General features: G+C 32.5%; 1 protein-coding gene across 2 annotated transcripts in view; it reads right to left on the reverse strand.

Moving 5' to 3' along the window:
• The window catches only part of KCNJ6 (potassium inwardly rectifying channel subfamily J member 6), a 179,743-nt gene that overhangs the window by 123,375 nt on the left and 41,469 nt on the right, over positions 1-14,899 (reverse strand). For both annotated transcript variants that reach the window (XM_074300648.1, XM_074300647.1), the window contains one exon: positions 7,534-7,585. In XM_074300648.1, coding sequence (XP_074156749.1) covers positions 7,534-7,567 — 34 coding nt within the window. In that variant the 5' untranslated portion in view covers positions 7,568-7,585. The remainder of the gene's footprint in view (positions 1-7,533; positions 7,586-14,899) is intronic.

Raw genomic sequence — 14,899 nt, forward strand, 5'->3', positions numbered from 1 at the left:
TGAAGCGATGTAAAATGGCAATGGGGAGAGAGAGAGAAGGAGGGATGCAGAAAGAGAGAGAAAGGAGAGAGACAGAGACAGATGGAGGGAGGAAAGGGAGAGAGAGAGTGAGCGGGGGAGGGGGAGGTGAGAGACAGAGAAAGATGGAAAAAAGAGGGGAGGAAGGAGAGAGGGGAGGAGAGGAGAGGAAGGGAGGAGAGAGAAAGAGAAAAAATAAAGAAGAGACAGAGAGAGAGAAAGAAAGAGGGAGAGAGGCGTGATGGAGGTGGAGAAAAGGGAAAGGGGGAAGGGAAGGAAGGAGACATACAGACACACAGACAGAGAGCCAGAGCCAGAGACTGATATAGAGGGAGGGAGGGAGGTGAGAGACAGACAAAGAGACAGAGATGGAGGGGGGAGAGAGAGAAAGAGGGAGAGAGGGAAGGAATGAGGGAGAGAGATAGAGACAGACAGAGAGAGACAGGAAGACAGAGGAAGGGAGATGAGAGACAAACAAACAGACAGAGACACAGAGATAGAAAGAGAGGTCAGAGAGAGAGAGACCCAGAGACCCAAATAGAGACAGACAGACAGACAGACAGACAGACACACACACACACACACACACACACACACAGAGAAAGAGAAAGAGAGCACCAAAATTAAATTCATTGTTTTTTCAAGTCTTTGATAATATTTTGAAGAATACAACCATCTTCCTAGTCACACCAGCTCACAACCTAGCAGTCATCTTCAACTATTCATGTTTTCTTTCCCTCCTACCTCCCCATATATGAGTTGTTGCCAAGTCTTTAATCCTATCTTCATAATTTTTTCCCCATATATGCCCCCTTTTCTTCTCTGGCCACCACACTGGTGCAGGATCTCATTACCTCATGCCTACTGGTCTCTCTGCCTAGGGTTTCTCTCCATTCCAGTTAAACCCTCACACAGATGTTTAAATTGATCTTCTTAAAATGCACATCTATCTGTGCTATGGATGTAGATATGTACATATATACATATATATAACATTAAATGTCATTAAATTGAACAAATAATTTTGCTTTTTGGGGCCTTGATTGCCTATTTTGTACAAAAAAGCACAATCCTCTGAAATCAGTAATCTCTTGAGAATCTTTTGAACTCATCATTTTACATCTGGATGCTTCCCCACACTTTATCATCTCTAGAAATTTATTAAACGGCAAGATGAAACCAGTATACCTCCTCAGCAATTCCTCTCCATGGAATTTCTCCCTTCCATTTATTGAAGAGGGTGAAGAGTGGGCTCCTCCCAAATCCTATATTATTTGAAGAGGGTAACTACTATTTCCCCACTCAACTTCAAATCTCCCAAACTTCATCATTTCCAGAATCTTATTTTACATCTCACCATGCTCTCTATTTCTTATTTATTTATAAATTCTTTTCCTATCCATAAAGTAATATGTTCCATGTTATTCCAATTTACTTATGATATCTCTTTTTATTTAGGTCATTTTGCCCTTATCTTGGTAAATAGTTTAAAATATTGATCTATTCCCAATTTCTGATAGATGGCTTTCCGGTTTTTCCAACCTCATTTTTTTTAACCAAATGGTAAATTCTCATCTCACAAGCTTAAATCTTTACATTTGTCAAACACAAAGTTATTATAATCATTTACAATTATGCAGTACATGTCTACTCCATTTCAATAATCCAACTACTATATCTTAGCCAGTACCAGATCATTCTGATAATTACTGCTTTATAATGTAGTTTAAGATCTGGTATTGCTAAACCTCTTCTCTTTGAATAGGACATCTTTTTTTTTTTTTTCTTTTGTGTTATCTTGAAGTGTTTTGCACTAGTAAATGCTTAATAAATGCTTATTGATTTAACTTTGACATTTACCAGTTATGTGACCTTAATTAATCTCTTTGGGCCAAAATTTCCTTATCTAAAATGAGAGTTCTAGATCCGTAATCCTGTGATTGTATTGTATCATCTGCAACTAGATATATTTTAACCCTTTCATAGATAATGCTTACTCCTATTCTTTGATTTTTCTCACCTGTAGTATGAGGAAATTAGAGTAGGTCATTTCTAAAACTCCTTCTAGTTTTAAATTAATGGAATCCATCAAGTTTATAATAGTATGTATAAATGTTCCACTAGTGGTTTATGTGCTATGAATAAACCCCAACTGTGAAGTTTTCCCTCTCCAAGGACTCCTTCTTAGCCAGAAGCATAGTCAGAATTTCCCTTAATGATTCCTTATAATATTGGAGTTTGGGTCTGACATCCAAGTGTGTATATAGCTGAGGTACTTTTACAGGAATGATAAAGAGTCTCCTAAGCCGATGACTTAAAATGTTTAAAAGGATGTTTAAAAGGGATCAAAACAGCAGGTCAAGCAGGATGATTTCAGAAAGGCCTAGAGAGACTTACCTGAACTGATGCTGAGTGAAATGAATAGGACAAAGAGATCATTATATACTTCATCAACAATAACATATGATGATCAATTCTGATGAACATGGCCCTCTTCAACAATGAGATGAACCAAATCAGTTCCAATAGAGCAGTGATGAACTGAACCAGCTACACCCAGAGAAAGAACTCTGGGAGATGACTATGAACCACTATATAGAATTCCCAATCCCTCTATTTTTTGTCTGCCTGCATTTCTGACTTCCTTCACAGACTAATTGTACACTATTTCAAAGTCTGATTCTTTTTGTACAGCAAAATAACTGTATGGACAAGTATACACATATTGTATTTAATTTATACTTTAGCATATTTAACATGTATTGGTCAACCTGCCATCAGAGGGAAGGGGTGGGGGGAAAGAGGGGAAAAGTTGGAACAAAAGGTTTTGTAATTGTCAATGCTGAAAAATTATCCATGCATATATCTTGTAAATAAAAAGCTATATAAAAAAACACAGAAGGTCAGTTCAAGACTTTATATGCTTCCCTTTTCTAGATGCAAGCATTACCCAAATTGCCAAGCAAGTTAGAAGAACTTCACTAGCTTTCTTTCATATAATTGAGGATAAAATTATAGTAGTAAAAGGACAATGAGCAAAAGAGAGAGGGATAGTTTGTTTGAATAGAAAATAGCCAGTGTCTATGTTTTATTGTTGTTCAGTCCTCTCTGACTCTTTGTGACTCCATTTGGGGTTTTCTTGGCAAAAATAATAAAGTGGTTTGTGATTTCCTTCTCTAGCTCATTTGACAGATGGAAAATTGAGGCAACAGGATTAAGTTACTTGCCCAAAATCACACAGATAGTAAATGTTTGAGGATGGATTTGACCTCACCAAGAAGCTTCTTCCTGATTTCAGGACTGGTGCCTAGTACTAGGGCCGAAAGTCTACCTACCAAGGGAAGAAGGAAGATAGGGAGGGATGAGGAGATAGAAGGGAAAGGAGAGAGAGATAGAGAAAAAGACATAAAAGGGGGGGAGCAGAGAGAAGGGGAAAAGAAGGAGAGGGGGAAGTGACAAAAGAGGGGAGAAGAGGAGAGAAAGAAATGACACAGAGAGACAGAGACAAGAGGTGTGTATGTGTATATATGAAGAGACAGACAGACAGAAATATCTATAAAATTGGTATGGGTGCTTAATCCTGGCAGGGAGAAAAGCTTCTTTTGCTTCTGAGACTTGAGCAAAGGAAGAAAGAATAGGATAATATATAGAAATGTGATGCAAAAACAATGGTGGATGGCCTTAGCTTTCTCATTAAGCCAGGGGACAAGATTATTTGCTGAGAAAGAGGGGGCTGGTGATTTTCCAGATGTAATGATCATCCTTGTCCAAGTGACAAGAGATTCTTTTATCTTGGATAAAAGAAGGAACTAAAAAGGAAGAACAAGGCCAGCTTCATCCCATAGCAATGAGAAGACTTTAGTGATTCACAAAAGGTTACACTTAGAACCAATGTGAAATCTATGTTTTTGCCAAAACCACAAGGACATCTATGAAGCAAATTGTTTTAGGATGTAAAAAAGAGCAGACATTTTTCCTCAGTGATTACTAGACTTGTCCAATTTGCCAGCCTTCCTCCATCCTCCAGAAAACAAAACAAAACAAAAAATATAGAAATGTATCACTATCATGTCAAATGGGAACAGAGTCAACTTACAAATAAAACTATGTCTGGCATATGTGATTTTTTTTTTATCTGATACACTATGTCACAGAATCACAGTTTCAAAGACTTACAGAAATTTGAAAGGAATATTAGCAATCATGTGGTCCAACACATATAAGAATCTCTTTTATAACATAAGAACCAAGTAATTGCTCAGCTTCTGCTTGTAGAAGTTTGTGGAGGAGAATCTACCAATTCTTAAGACAGTCAGTTTCATTTTTGGTCCACTCTAAAAGCTAGAAAGTTTTTTTCCCCTTACATCAGGTCTAAATTTCCTCTTGTGATTTTCGTACCCAAAGTCTTCTGTGGCCAGAGTAAATTTAATTCCTCATTCACATAGCAACCTTTCAAAAACTTTAAGATAACTATCATGTCATCAGGCTAAAGATTACAAACTCCTTTAACCAGTACTCATATGACAAGGACTTAAAGGTCTTCACTATTCAGATTACACTTCTTTGGATAATCTCCAGGTTATTATTTTAAAATTACAATATATAACCTAATCTGGAACACAGAGTTCCACATGGCATGGACAAAATATAATGGAACTATCACCTCTTATTCCCAAAAGTTTATGTGTCCCCATGTGACCCCATTGGAGAGTTCCCCTGGCACAGATACTGGAGTGGTTGACTATTTCCTTCTCTCTCTCTCTCTCTCTCTCTCTCTCTCTCTCTAGGTGATGAATTGAGGCAAACAGGGTTAAGTATTTGTCCAGAGTTACAAAGCTAGTATGTGTGGGGCCAGATTTGAACTCAGGAAGATGAGTCTTTCTGACTTCAGACCTAAGACTTTATGCACTATGTGCCACCTAGATGTTCCCTAGAAGTTATTTCCCTTTTAATACAGTCTTAAGATCACATTAATCCTCATCATGAAACTTGTATTCCTCAGATTATTTTCAAAATAATTGCTATCTTATAATTCCTCCCTATCTTGTACTTTTGAAGTTGAGTTTTTCTTAGCCTGACCTCAGAAAGACTTGAGTTCAAATGTGACCAAATCCATTTGGATCTTAACATGTGTTATTCACTGGAGAATTCTTCAGTGTTGACAAGTGACACACTGAGAGTTATTTTTGCATCTGTTCATCCACCTAGTCTTAATCCATCTATTATATTCAACCCATTAATTATTTATATACTAATTATTAAAATCCAATCCATTATATTATATCCATGCTCCCTTGTATTATTATCCATGTATTTGTTATCTAATCCATATTTCTCCCTCTTCTCCAGGAGAATAAATAAAGTGCTTTATCAGATGTTCTGTTTAAATGTAGACAAATTATATCTACAGTATTTCTCTCATCCACTAGCTTAATAAAAAATAACTGTTCAAAAAGGAAATGAGGTTAGTCTGACAAAAACTGTTCTTGAAGAAGTCATACTGCGTTTTTTAAATAACTCCTTCCTTTTCTAAATGTTTATCAACTATCTCTTTAACAATTATTTTTTCCCCTCAGAAATTTAAGCCAAGATCACTGGTTTATAGTTTGCAGACTCTTTTTTCTTTTTCTTTTGGAAAACTCTAAGAGCAGTTTCCCTTTTGCAATCTTGTAGCAAATCTTCTATCATTTATGCTGTTTCAAATATTACTACTAGAGAGTGAATGAAAAATTGTGTCAACTAGTTTTGCTACAGGAAGAAACGTAGTTTTACTAAGATACAGAGCAGTAGAATGAGAAAAAATGTTTAGAGTGCGGATAGAATCAAAGCACATTTTAAAGACCAATCATAGAAAAACATTTTCTTTCTAATGATAACTGAGTTTCTGTAAGATTGTCATTTACTATTGTAGGTGAAATACATATGCAGGAAAATGGGGGGAATCTTTTGATTAGTGATTCCATAGTTAGGACTATACATTGACAATTTTGTTCAATAGAGGAAGGGGAAGACATCTGCATAAAGATATTCATAGCAGTGTAATTTGTTAACAGATAAAAAAATGGAAAAAGGAAAAGAACATAGCAGATTGTTAATGATTGAACAAATTGATTAATAGATATGATAGAATTATATCACGCTCTAAGAAATGACAAATATGAACATTACAAATATATATATGTGTATATATATATATATATATATATATATATATATGTAAATATATATGGACTGCTAGAAAGTAATTTAGAGTTAAAAAAAGATTCAAGATAATAGTATAATCCCTGACTACCAATTGGAGTTCGAGTTAAGAAGATTTGATGTCAAGTCCACTCTTTGACAGAGTGTGACTGTAGACAAACTACTTAACTTCTGTCTTAGTTTTTTCATCAGTAAAGACAGAATAATAATAACTATTACACTTACCTGGAAAAGTTGCTATGAGAATCAAGTGAAATAGTATATGTAAAGTACTTTGCAAATATTAAAGTATGACATAAATATAAATTACAACTATTAAAACAACAGCTGCTACTACAAAACTGAAATCCAGAAAAATACAGGTAAGAAAAAATTTCAGATGAGCTCAAGGAACAAACAGGATTTTTTTCATTAATACATTATTAAAATTAACATGCTTATTTTAAATTTATTATACACAATGCAGTTTATGCTTTCATGTACCATTATATTTATTTTTATTATCTTTGTTTATTACAGTATATATTTTTGTGGATAGTTACTACATTTTAGAATACATTTTTTTAAAATTTCCTGAAAATGCCTGAAAAAACGTATTTGTCATAGTGTCCATTTTCAAAGCAGTTTTTAAAAACATCCTGTCTTTTGTTGTGTATTTTTTTAAACTGTTCCTTTTGCAGATGTTTCCATACTTTTCAGCTTCAAGAGTAGGAATTTACATTTTTCATATGTACTTGACATTAAAAAACAAAATATTAGCTTAGAGATCTACTGAAAGTTTCAAAGTCTTATAAGTTGACTATACTTCAGGGACATCATTTTTATGGCTGTTTTTTGAAATGTTTGAACCAGCATTTATGAACAAATATACTTCTCCTTTTGCCTCACTTTAGATACCTATACAGATTTCAAGTAAACATATAGTGACAGAAAGCCCTTGCTTCTTTCCTCGCTACTTGTAGAACTCCAGCTGATTCCAAGAAAGAGTTTTGTATAAAGACACTCAATAGCTTGCTTTCTAGTGCAATGATTTAAATTAAGTTTAACCCATATTATTTTTTTTCAAAGACTTACTGAGTCATTCTTTCATTACAGCCTTCTGGCCTACATACAACTAAGTTAGGATAATATAATGAATTAATCTGGTACAAAATATAATAGATTTCCTTCTTTCATTAATTACCAGTGTAGCATTTAATGTAGTTGGAAGAGGTGGGAGAATTAGAAATTCCTGTTAAATGTAATGACAGATTTTAAAACATTTTGTGTTTTCTTTAGAGTTTTTAAGGCTAAATAAATGTCAAAAGTACTTACTCATGGACTCTGTTAACTTGGCCATTGTCACCATTTCTCTTTTGTAATTCACCTGAGAATAGAAAGAAAAATATATATATAGATATGAAACATATCTTCAATGAAAATGCCATTTGAAGTACTTTGATTTAATTATTTCTCCCTTTTATTTTTGGGTCACAATTTAATCTTTAATTACTAAGAACTTGAAAAATAAATTTAGAGTGGAAGAACTATGTTATATTTGTACTTATTTAAAATATTTATTTTATTTTTAAAAAAATCTTTATTTTACTTTTAATTTATGGAATAAAACAAATATTCCAAATCATAACATAATAAAAAGATGATTGCACATGAAATTGCAAATCTATTATGTACAAATTGCCATTTAAAAACATAATAGAAACATGTGAATTTCTTTTTTTCCTCTTTCCTTCCACCCTAGAAATGACTACTATTAGACACAAACACACATACATGTAAAAGATTGTATACATGCTTCTATTTTTTTGGCTTTTTCTCTGGATATATATAGAATCTTCATTCATCTGTCCTTTGTACTTAACTTGGAGTTCCCTTGCATCATTGACACGTTCTTTAGTATTAAGAGTTTAGACCATAGATAATCAACAAAGGAGTAAATTAATCCTTGATTTGTAGTATTTATTGATTTCTAATAAATGCAGTAAATTGTTTACACTTCATATTTAACAATTCAGACAGCCCATTTAAATTGGTTACAGACCCACCCACCCCTTCTTTTTCCCTTTCCAAGCAACCTTTCTTACCCCATGTAGGTGCTAAACTACATATTCTTAACCTTGGCAATAGTAAGATAGCTTCTGGGTCAATAGTGACCAATGGCAGGAAAAGAATTTCCTGTATTGGTCAGTATAACCATTGCCAGGAAAGGAAACCAAGCCCTGTCATGACTGGTAGGAATCCTCTTAAATTGCCTGAGCCATTCCATGTAGTAGTTTTTAATCTCATCAGTTATTGGTTGACCAGCCAAAGGCAATGACACTTTGGCTTGCAGCATCTAATTTTAACTAGGGTAGAACCCACACATGCTGAATAGGGAAATGCAATAGCAGTTCAGGTCCAAAGGAATCTTTTGGGGGTGGGGCCAAGATGTTAGAGTAGAGAAAGCATTTACCCGACTGCTCCCAAAATTCTTTTCCAAAAAATATTTTTATTATTTTTAATTTTATTTATAAATGTTATTGAATTTTAATTTCTAAGCTGTTTCCCTTCTTCCCTCCCTCCCAGAGTAGAGGTCCCTCCCATTTAACAGATCTTTCTCTCCTCTCTCTCTCCCTCCCTCTCTTCCTTTCTCTTCCTCCCTGTCTCTTTTTCTCTTCTTCCTTTCTCTCCCTCTCTTCCCACCTTCTCTCCCTCCCCCTTCTTCCCTCCTCTCTCTGTCTCTGTCTCACTATCTCATATATATATATATATATATATATATATATATATATATATATATATATATGCACATATGTATAACTAGCTAGATGAGTAGATAGATATTGATACACATACATATATAAAACTATACTATGAATTTAAAAGTTCTTTCTCTGGAGATAGATGGCATTATCCTCCAAAGGTCCTTTGTAGGTGATTTGAGTATTTATAAAGCTCAGAATAAGTCATTTATAGTCATCCTTTGAACATTGCTGTTGCTGTATACAACATTCTATTGGTTTTGCTCATTTCACTCTTCATTATTTTGTGCAAGTCTTTCCATGATTTTCTAAAATCTGTCTACTCATCATTTCTTACAGCATAATAGAATTATATCATAATCATATACCACATTTTGTTTAGCCATTTCCCAATTGATGGGCATTCTCTTAATTTTCATTTCTTTGCCACCACAAAGAAAGCTATTCATCCATATATACATATGTATGTATATGTACATAAACATGTATATATACATATGCCTATATATCTATTATGTATGCACACTTATATACTCTTTTGTATATATTTCTTATTTATTTACAAATTCTCCTCCCATTCTAAATTTTTTAGGTAATATGTTCTTTTATTTTACTTATGCTTTCTCCCTTTATATCTAGGTCATGTATCCATTTTGACCTTATCTTGATAAATGGTGTAAAATATTGAACTATACTCAATTTCTGCCATATAGCTTTTTGTTTTTCCAATGATTTTTTGCCAAATAGTGAATTGTTATCTCTCAAGCTTAAATCTTTACATTTGTAAAACACAATATCATTATAATCATTTACAGCTTTGCATTATATGTACTTTTTTGACTGCTCCATCTTCTATATCTTAGCTAGTATCAGAAAGTTTTGATAATTACTGCCTTATAATAGAGTTTAAGATCTGGTACTGCTAAATCTCTTCTCTTTATATTTTTTTCATTAATTGCTTTGATATTCTTGATCTTTTGCTCTTTCAAATGAATTTTGTTATGATTTTTTTCTAATTCAATAACATAATTTTTGGTGATTAAATTGTGATGACACTGAATATAAGTAGAGAAGTTAAGGTAGAATTGCCATTTTTATCATATTGTTTCTGCCTGCCCATGAATAATTATTTTTTCTCTAATTATTTAGATCCAGCTTTATTTGAATAAACAGTGTTTTTATATGTTCATGCATTCCAGATTTGTCTTGGCAGGTCAATTTCCAGACACTTTATACTGTCTACATCTATTTTAGATAAGACATCTCTTTAATATCCCTTCTTTCTGATTTGGTATTTAATTGGGGGTTTTAACTAGTTCTTTTTCAAGTTCTTTAAATTGCATATTAAATTTATTGGTTTGCTTTTCCTCTTTTTTATTGATGTAAGCATTTCAAGATACAAATTTTCCTCTGATTACTGCTTTTGCTGTATCCCATAAACTTTGGCCTGCTGTCTTATTATTATTATTCTCTTTAATAAAGTTATTTATTGTTTCTGTGAAATGTTCTTTAACGCATTCATTAAGATTAGGTTAGAGGGGGCATTCTGAGAAAATGATGGCATAGTTCAGAAATATATAGGCTTACCAAATTCCTCCAGAAACAGACAAAATATCATCATAAAATAAATGTAAAGCAGCAAAAATAAAAGGGTAAGGCAGTTGAGTTAGAACCTGACCATAGATAGCTATCGTGTTGTAAAAAGATCTGGATTAATAAGTACAGGAAGATAGTGAAGTTAAAAAAAAAAGCCACTCCTACCCCAAAGAGTACTGTCAAATGGTCATAAGACCAAAAAGAGTTCTTGGAGCAATTTAAATTTTTAAAAAATGGAATAAAAAAGTTTGAGGAAAAAATAGGATAAAATGAAAACAATCCAAGAAAATTATGAAAAGAAAGTTAACTAATGGAAAGAGATCCAAAATATTAAGGAATAAAGTAATTTTTTTGAAAACTAAAATTGGGCAAGAGGAATCATATGACATTATAAGACACCAAGAAATAATAAAACTAGAAGAGAATCTTAAACACCTCATTAGAAATTTGGACTACTTGAAAGTTATGATTTAAAAAATTGATACAATATTACAACAGATTATTAAGGAAAATTGTCCTGAAGTTCTAGAAAAAGAGGGTAAAGTAGAAATAGAAAAAAACATCTAAATTCACTACCTGAAAGGGATTCCAGGGGGAAAATTTACAGGAATGTCACAGCCAAGTTTCAAAGTTTCCACATTAAGAAGAAAATATTGTAAGAAACTAGAAAAAAATTAAATAGTATGGAAATGCAATCAGGATTTCACAAGATCTACCAGCTTCTACATGAAAAGACTGCTTAGAACATTGTATTTCAAAAAGCAAAACAGCAATGACTGTGACCAAGAATAACTTACCAAGAAATGTTTTGAATAATGTTTTTGAATAATCCTGAATAAAAAAATAGCAATTTGAAAAATTGAAAAACTTTTAAGCATTTGTGGAAAAGACCTTAACTCACTAGAAAATTGATTATAAAAGATCTAGAAGAAATATAAAGAAAACATCAAAGATTAATTATAAGGGACACTTAAGGTCAAACTGTTTACTTCTTATATATGAAAATATCAGTCTTCTTAAGAATGTCATCATTAGTAGGGTAGTTTGAAATAAAAGTTGGAGATGATGGGAGCGATTCTTTAAAAATTTAGGTGGGAAAAGATAAAAAGGAACAATTATCTTATAAAAGTGGGGTGTGAAAAGAAGAACTGAAGAAGCAGGTGGGGAGTGGAGGGCTGGTAATATTGGAACTTTAATGAGATCTGGATTGAAAAGGAAACAACATGTACATTCGAAGGGGGTATAGACATCTTTTGGACTTATAGAGAGATGAGAAAATTTGTGGGGCCTTGGGAGGGAGGGACTTACAGCAGGGAATATAATTAAGATTTAAAAGGTTGGAGGGAGAGGATAAAGGAGGAAAAAATGATGGTAAGGTAAGAGGAAAAAATAAGGTAACAGTAATAGAGTTAAGAGAGAGGCTGTGAAGGATAATAGTGAATAAAAATCCTATTGAAGGAAATTCACAAATAGAAATTATAACTTTGAATATGAATGGAATGAACTCATTCCTAAAATGAAAATGGATAACATATGGGATTAAAAATCAGACTCCAGGAATATGTTGTTTATAAGAAACCTATTTAAGAATGAGAGGTATGCACAAAGTTGAAAAGGTTGAAGTAGAATTTATTAAGGACCAGGTGATGCAGAAAAGGAAAAGGTAGCAATTATGATTTAAAAGTTATGGCTAAAGTTCTTTAAATTAAAAAGGGATATGTAGAATAACTATATTTTGATAAAAGGTACCATAGACAATGAAACAATATCAATATTGAACTTATATGCACAAATACTATAGCATCTAAATTTTTACAAGATAAATGAATCATGGATGGAGATAAATAGTTATGCAATTATAGTGGGGACTTTAATCTTCCCCTCTCAGAACTAAATAAATCTAAGCAAAAAAGAGAGAGAGAGAGAGAGAGAGAGAGAGAGAGAGAGAGAGAGAGAGAGAGAGAGAGAGAGAGAGAAAGAAATCAAAGAAGGGAATAGAATTTTAGATAAATCAGATATGATAGATATTTGGAGAGAATTGAATGGAAATAGAAAGGAATATACCTTTCTTTCAGCAGTTCATGACACCTTTACAAAGTTTGACCATATATTGACCATATATTAAAATTTTATAGTTAAAAGTAGAATCACTAAAAACATACTTTTCAGATCACAATGTAATGAAATTATATTTAACAAGGTTCCATGGAAACAAAGATTAAAAACTAATTAGAAATTAAATGATCTAACCTTAAAGAATGAGTGGTCTATAAAACAAATTATAGAGATAATCAATACTTTCATTAAAGAGAATGACAATAATGAGGCAACATTAAAACTCATGGGATATGGCAAAAGCTGTGATTAGAGGGAAATTTATATTGGTGAATGCTTAACTCAAAGAAATAGAGAAAAAGCAGAGTAATGGAGTGTGCATACAAATAAAAGAATTAGAAAAAGAAATAAACAAAAACCCTCAATTAAGCACCCAATTTGAAATCTTAAAAATTAAAGCTGAGAGGAATAAAATTGAGGATAAAATTTTTATTGAATTAATGAATAAAACTAGGATTAAAAAAAATAAACCAAAATAGACAAATAACAGGTTACCTTGATTTTAAAAATCAAGAAGAAAATCAAATCACTAGTATCAAAAAAGAAAAGAGTGAATATACCACTAATGAAGATTAAGTCAAACAATTACGAGGAATTATTTTTTCAATATTTATTTATTTAAAACTAAATACAAAATAAGAAAAACAAAAGGGAAAAAGACAGAAAATGAAACAAAACAAAACATTGTCATGTCTCCAGCAGAACATCAGGGAGGATTCAAAATATGTAACAATAAAATTCCATTTCAAGAAAGCATATATAATAATAGAAGAGATTATATTAAAAACTATCCCTATTTTCTTTGCTTCCTTGTAGATTATTCTTTTGTTCTCTGCTGAATACTTTTTACTTTATTCTGTTTTTCCCTTTCATTCTCCCCGCCTTCTCCAAGCAGGCTATAGTTAAGCATGAATATATATGTGAACATACATACAAAAACACACACATTCACACGCACCCATATATCCCCTAATACATATATCTATATACACATGCATATATCCACATGCATACATATATACACACACAGACATTTACACATTTATAAACATGTATTTAAAACAATATTAATATGGCTGACATGTAATGCAGATTTCTTTCTTAGTTGAAACTTTAAGTTTGACTTTAAGACAAATAATTGTTAGCCCTTTTTTTCTTTAATAAATTCTATTCCTGATCTTTGTTGTACTGTTTGTGTATATCTCTTATTTCCTATCCCAGTTAATTCTTCTACTTCCCCACCCACCCAATTCCTCTGGGTTAGTTCTTTCTCTGCACTTCATTTCTATAGCATAATTATTATTTTTATCTTTTCCTAGATAGTTTTGCTTTTTAGAGACATATACTCAGCTCTGCCCAATTTTTCTTTGGAGCTACCCAATTACTGATGTCAATCTTAAACATGTGGTAACAAACATTGTTGAATTCCTTGAAATTAATCTTTAATGTTGATTCTTATATATTAAATTCTCTATTAAATTCAGGTTTAGTTGAGAAAAAGTCCTGAAAATCAGCAAGTTCATTGAATGCTCTCTCCTCCCCCCCCCCCCATTCAATATTATGGTCAGTTTGCTGGATAGGATATTTTGGCTACAGGCCTAATTCTTTTGATTGTTGATACATATTATTCCAGGACTTGTGGTCTTATATTGTGGCTGCTGATAAATTCTGTACAATTATAATTATAATTTCAGCATATTTGAATTTTTTCATTTCTTTCTTGAAGAATTTTCTCTTTAATTTGGGGGTTTTAAAATTTAGCAACAATATTGCATGTTATGTAGCATAATATTACAATAATATTATTAATAAAATAACATATTTCCTGTGTGTTTTCCATTCAGGATCTCTGATTTTTTTGCATCTAAAACAATGTTAATATGGCTGACATATAATGTAGATTTCTCTCTTGATTAGATTTTTAAGTTTGACTTTGCCTGAGATCACTCACTAGTCATACTTTTTTGTAGAGGGTTGGGACTCTGAAAAGATGTACTTGAATCAAGGACAGCAGGGTGCTTATAATTAAGCATCTACTCAGTGTGAGATAATGGTTCTCTAAACATATACTTAATGTGATGGTGATATAATGGGCAGTAGGCACATGCTCAGTTGTTGTAGTGAAATAATGGCATTGAGGTATTTAAGAAAGAGTCTCAGACCCAGACACAGAAGAAGAATCACAGTCACAGACACAGAGAAGACTGGAGACTCCAGATTCCAGACTC

The sequence above is a fragment of the Sminthopsis crassicaudata genome, chromosome 3 (assembly GCF_048593235.1).
Source record: "Sminthopsis crassicaudata isolate SCR6 chromosome 3, ASM4859323v1, whole genome shotgun sequence".
Lineage (NCBI taxonomy): Eukaryota > Metazoa > Chordata > Mammalia > Dasyuromorphia > Dasyuridae > Sminthopsis > Sminthopsis crassicaudata.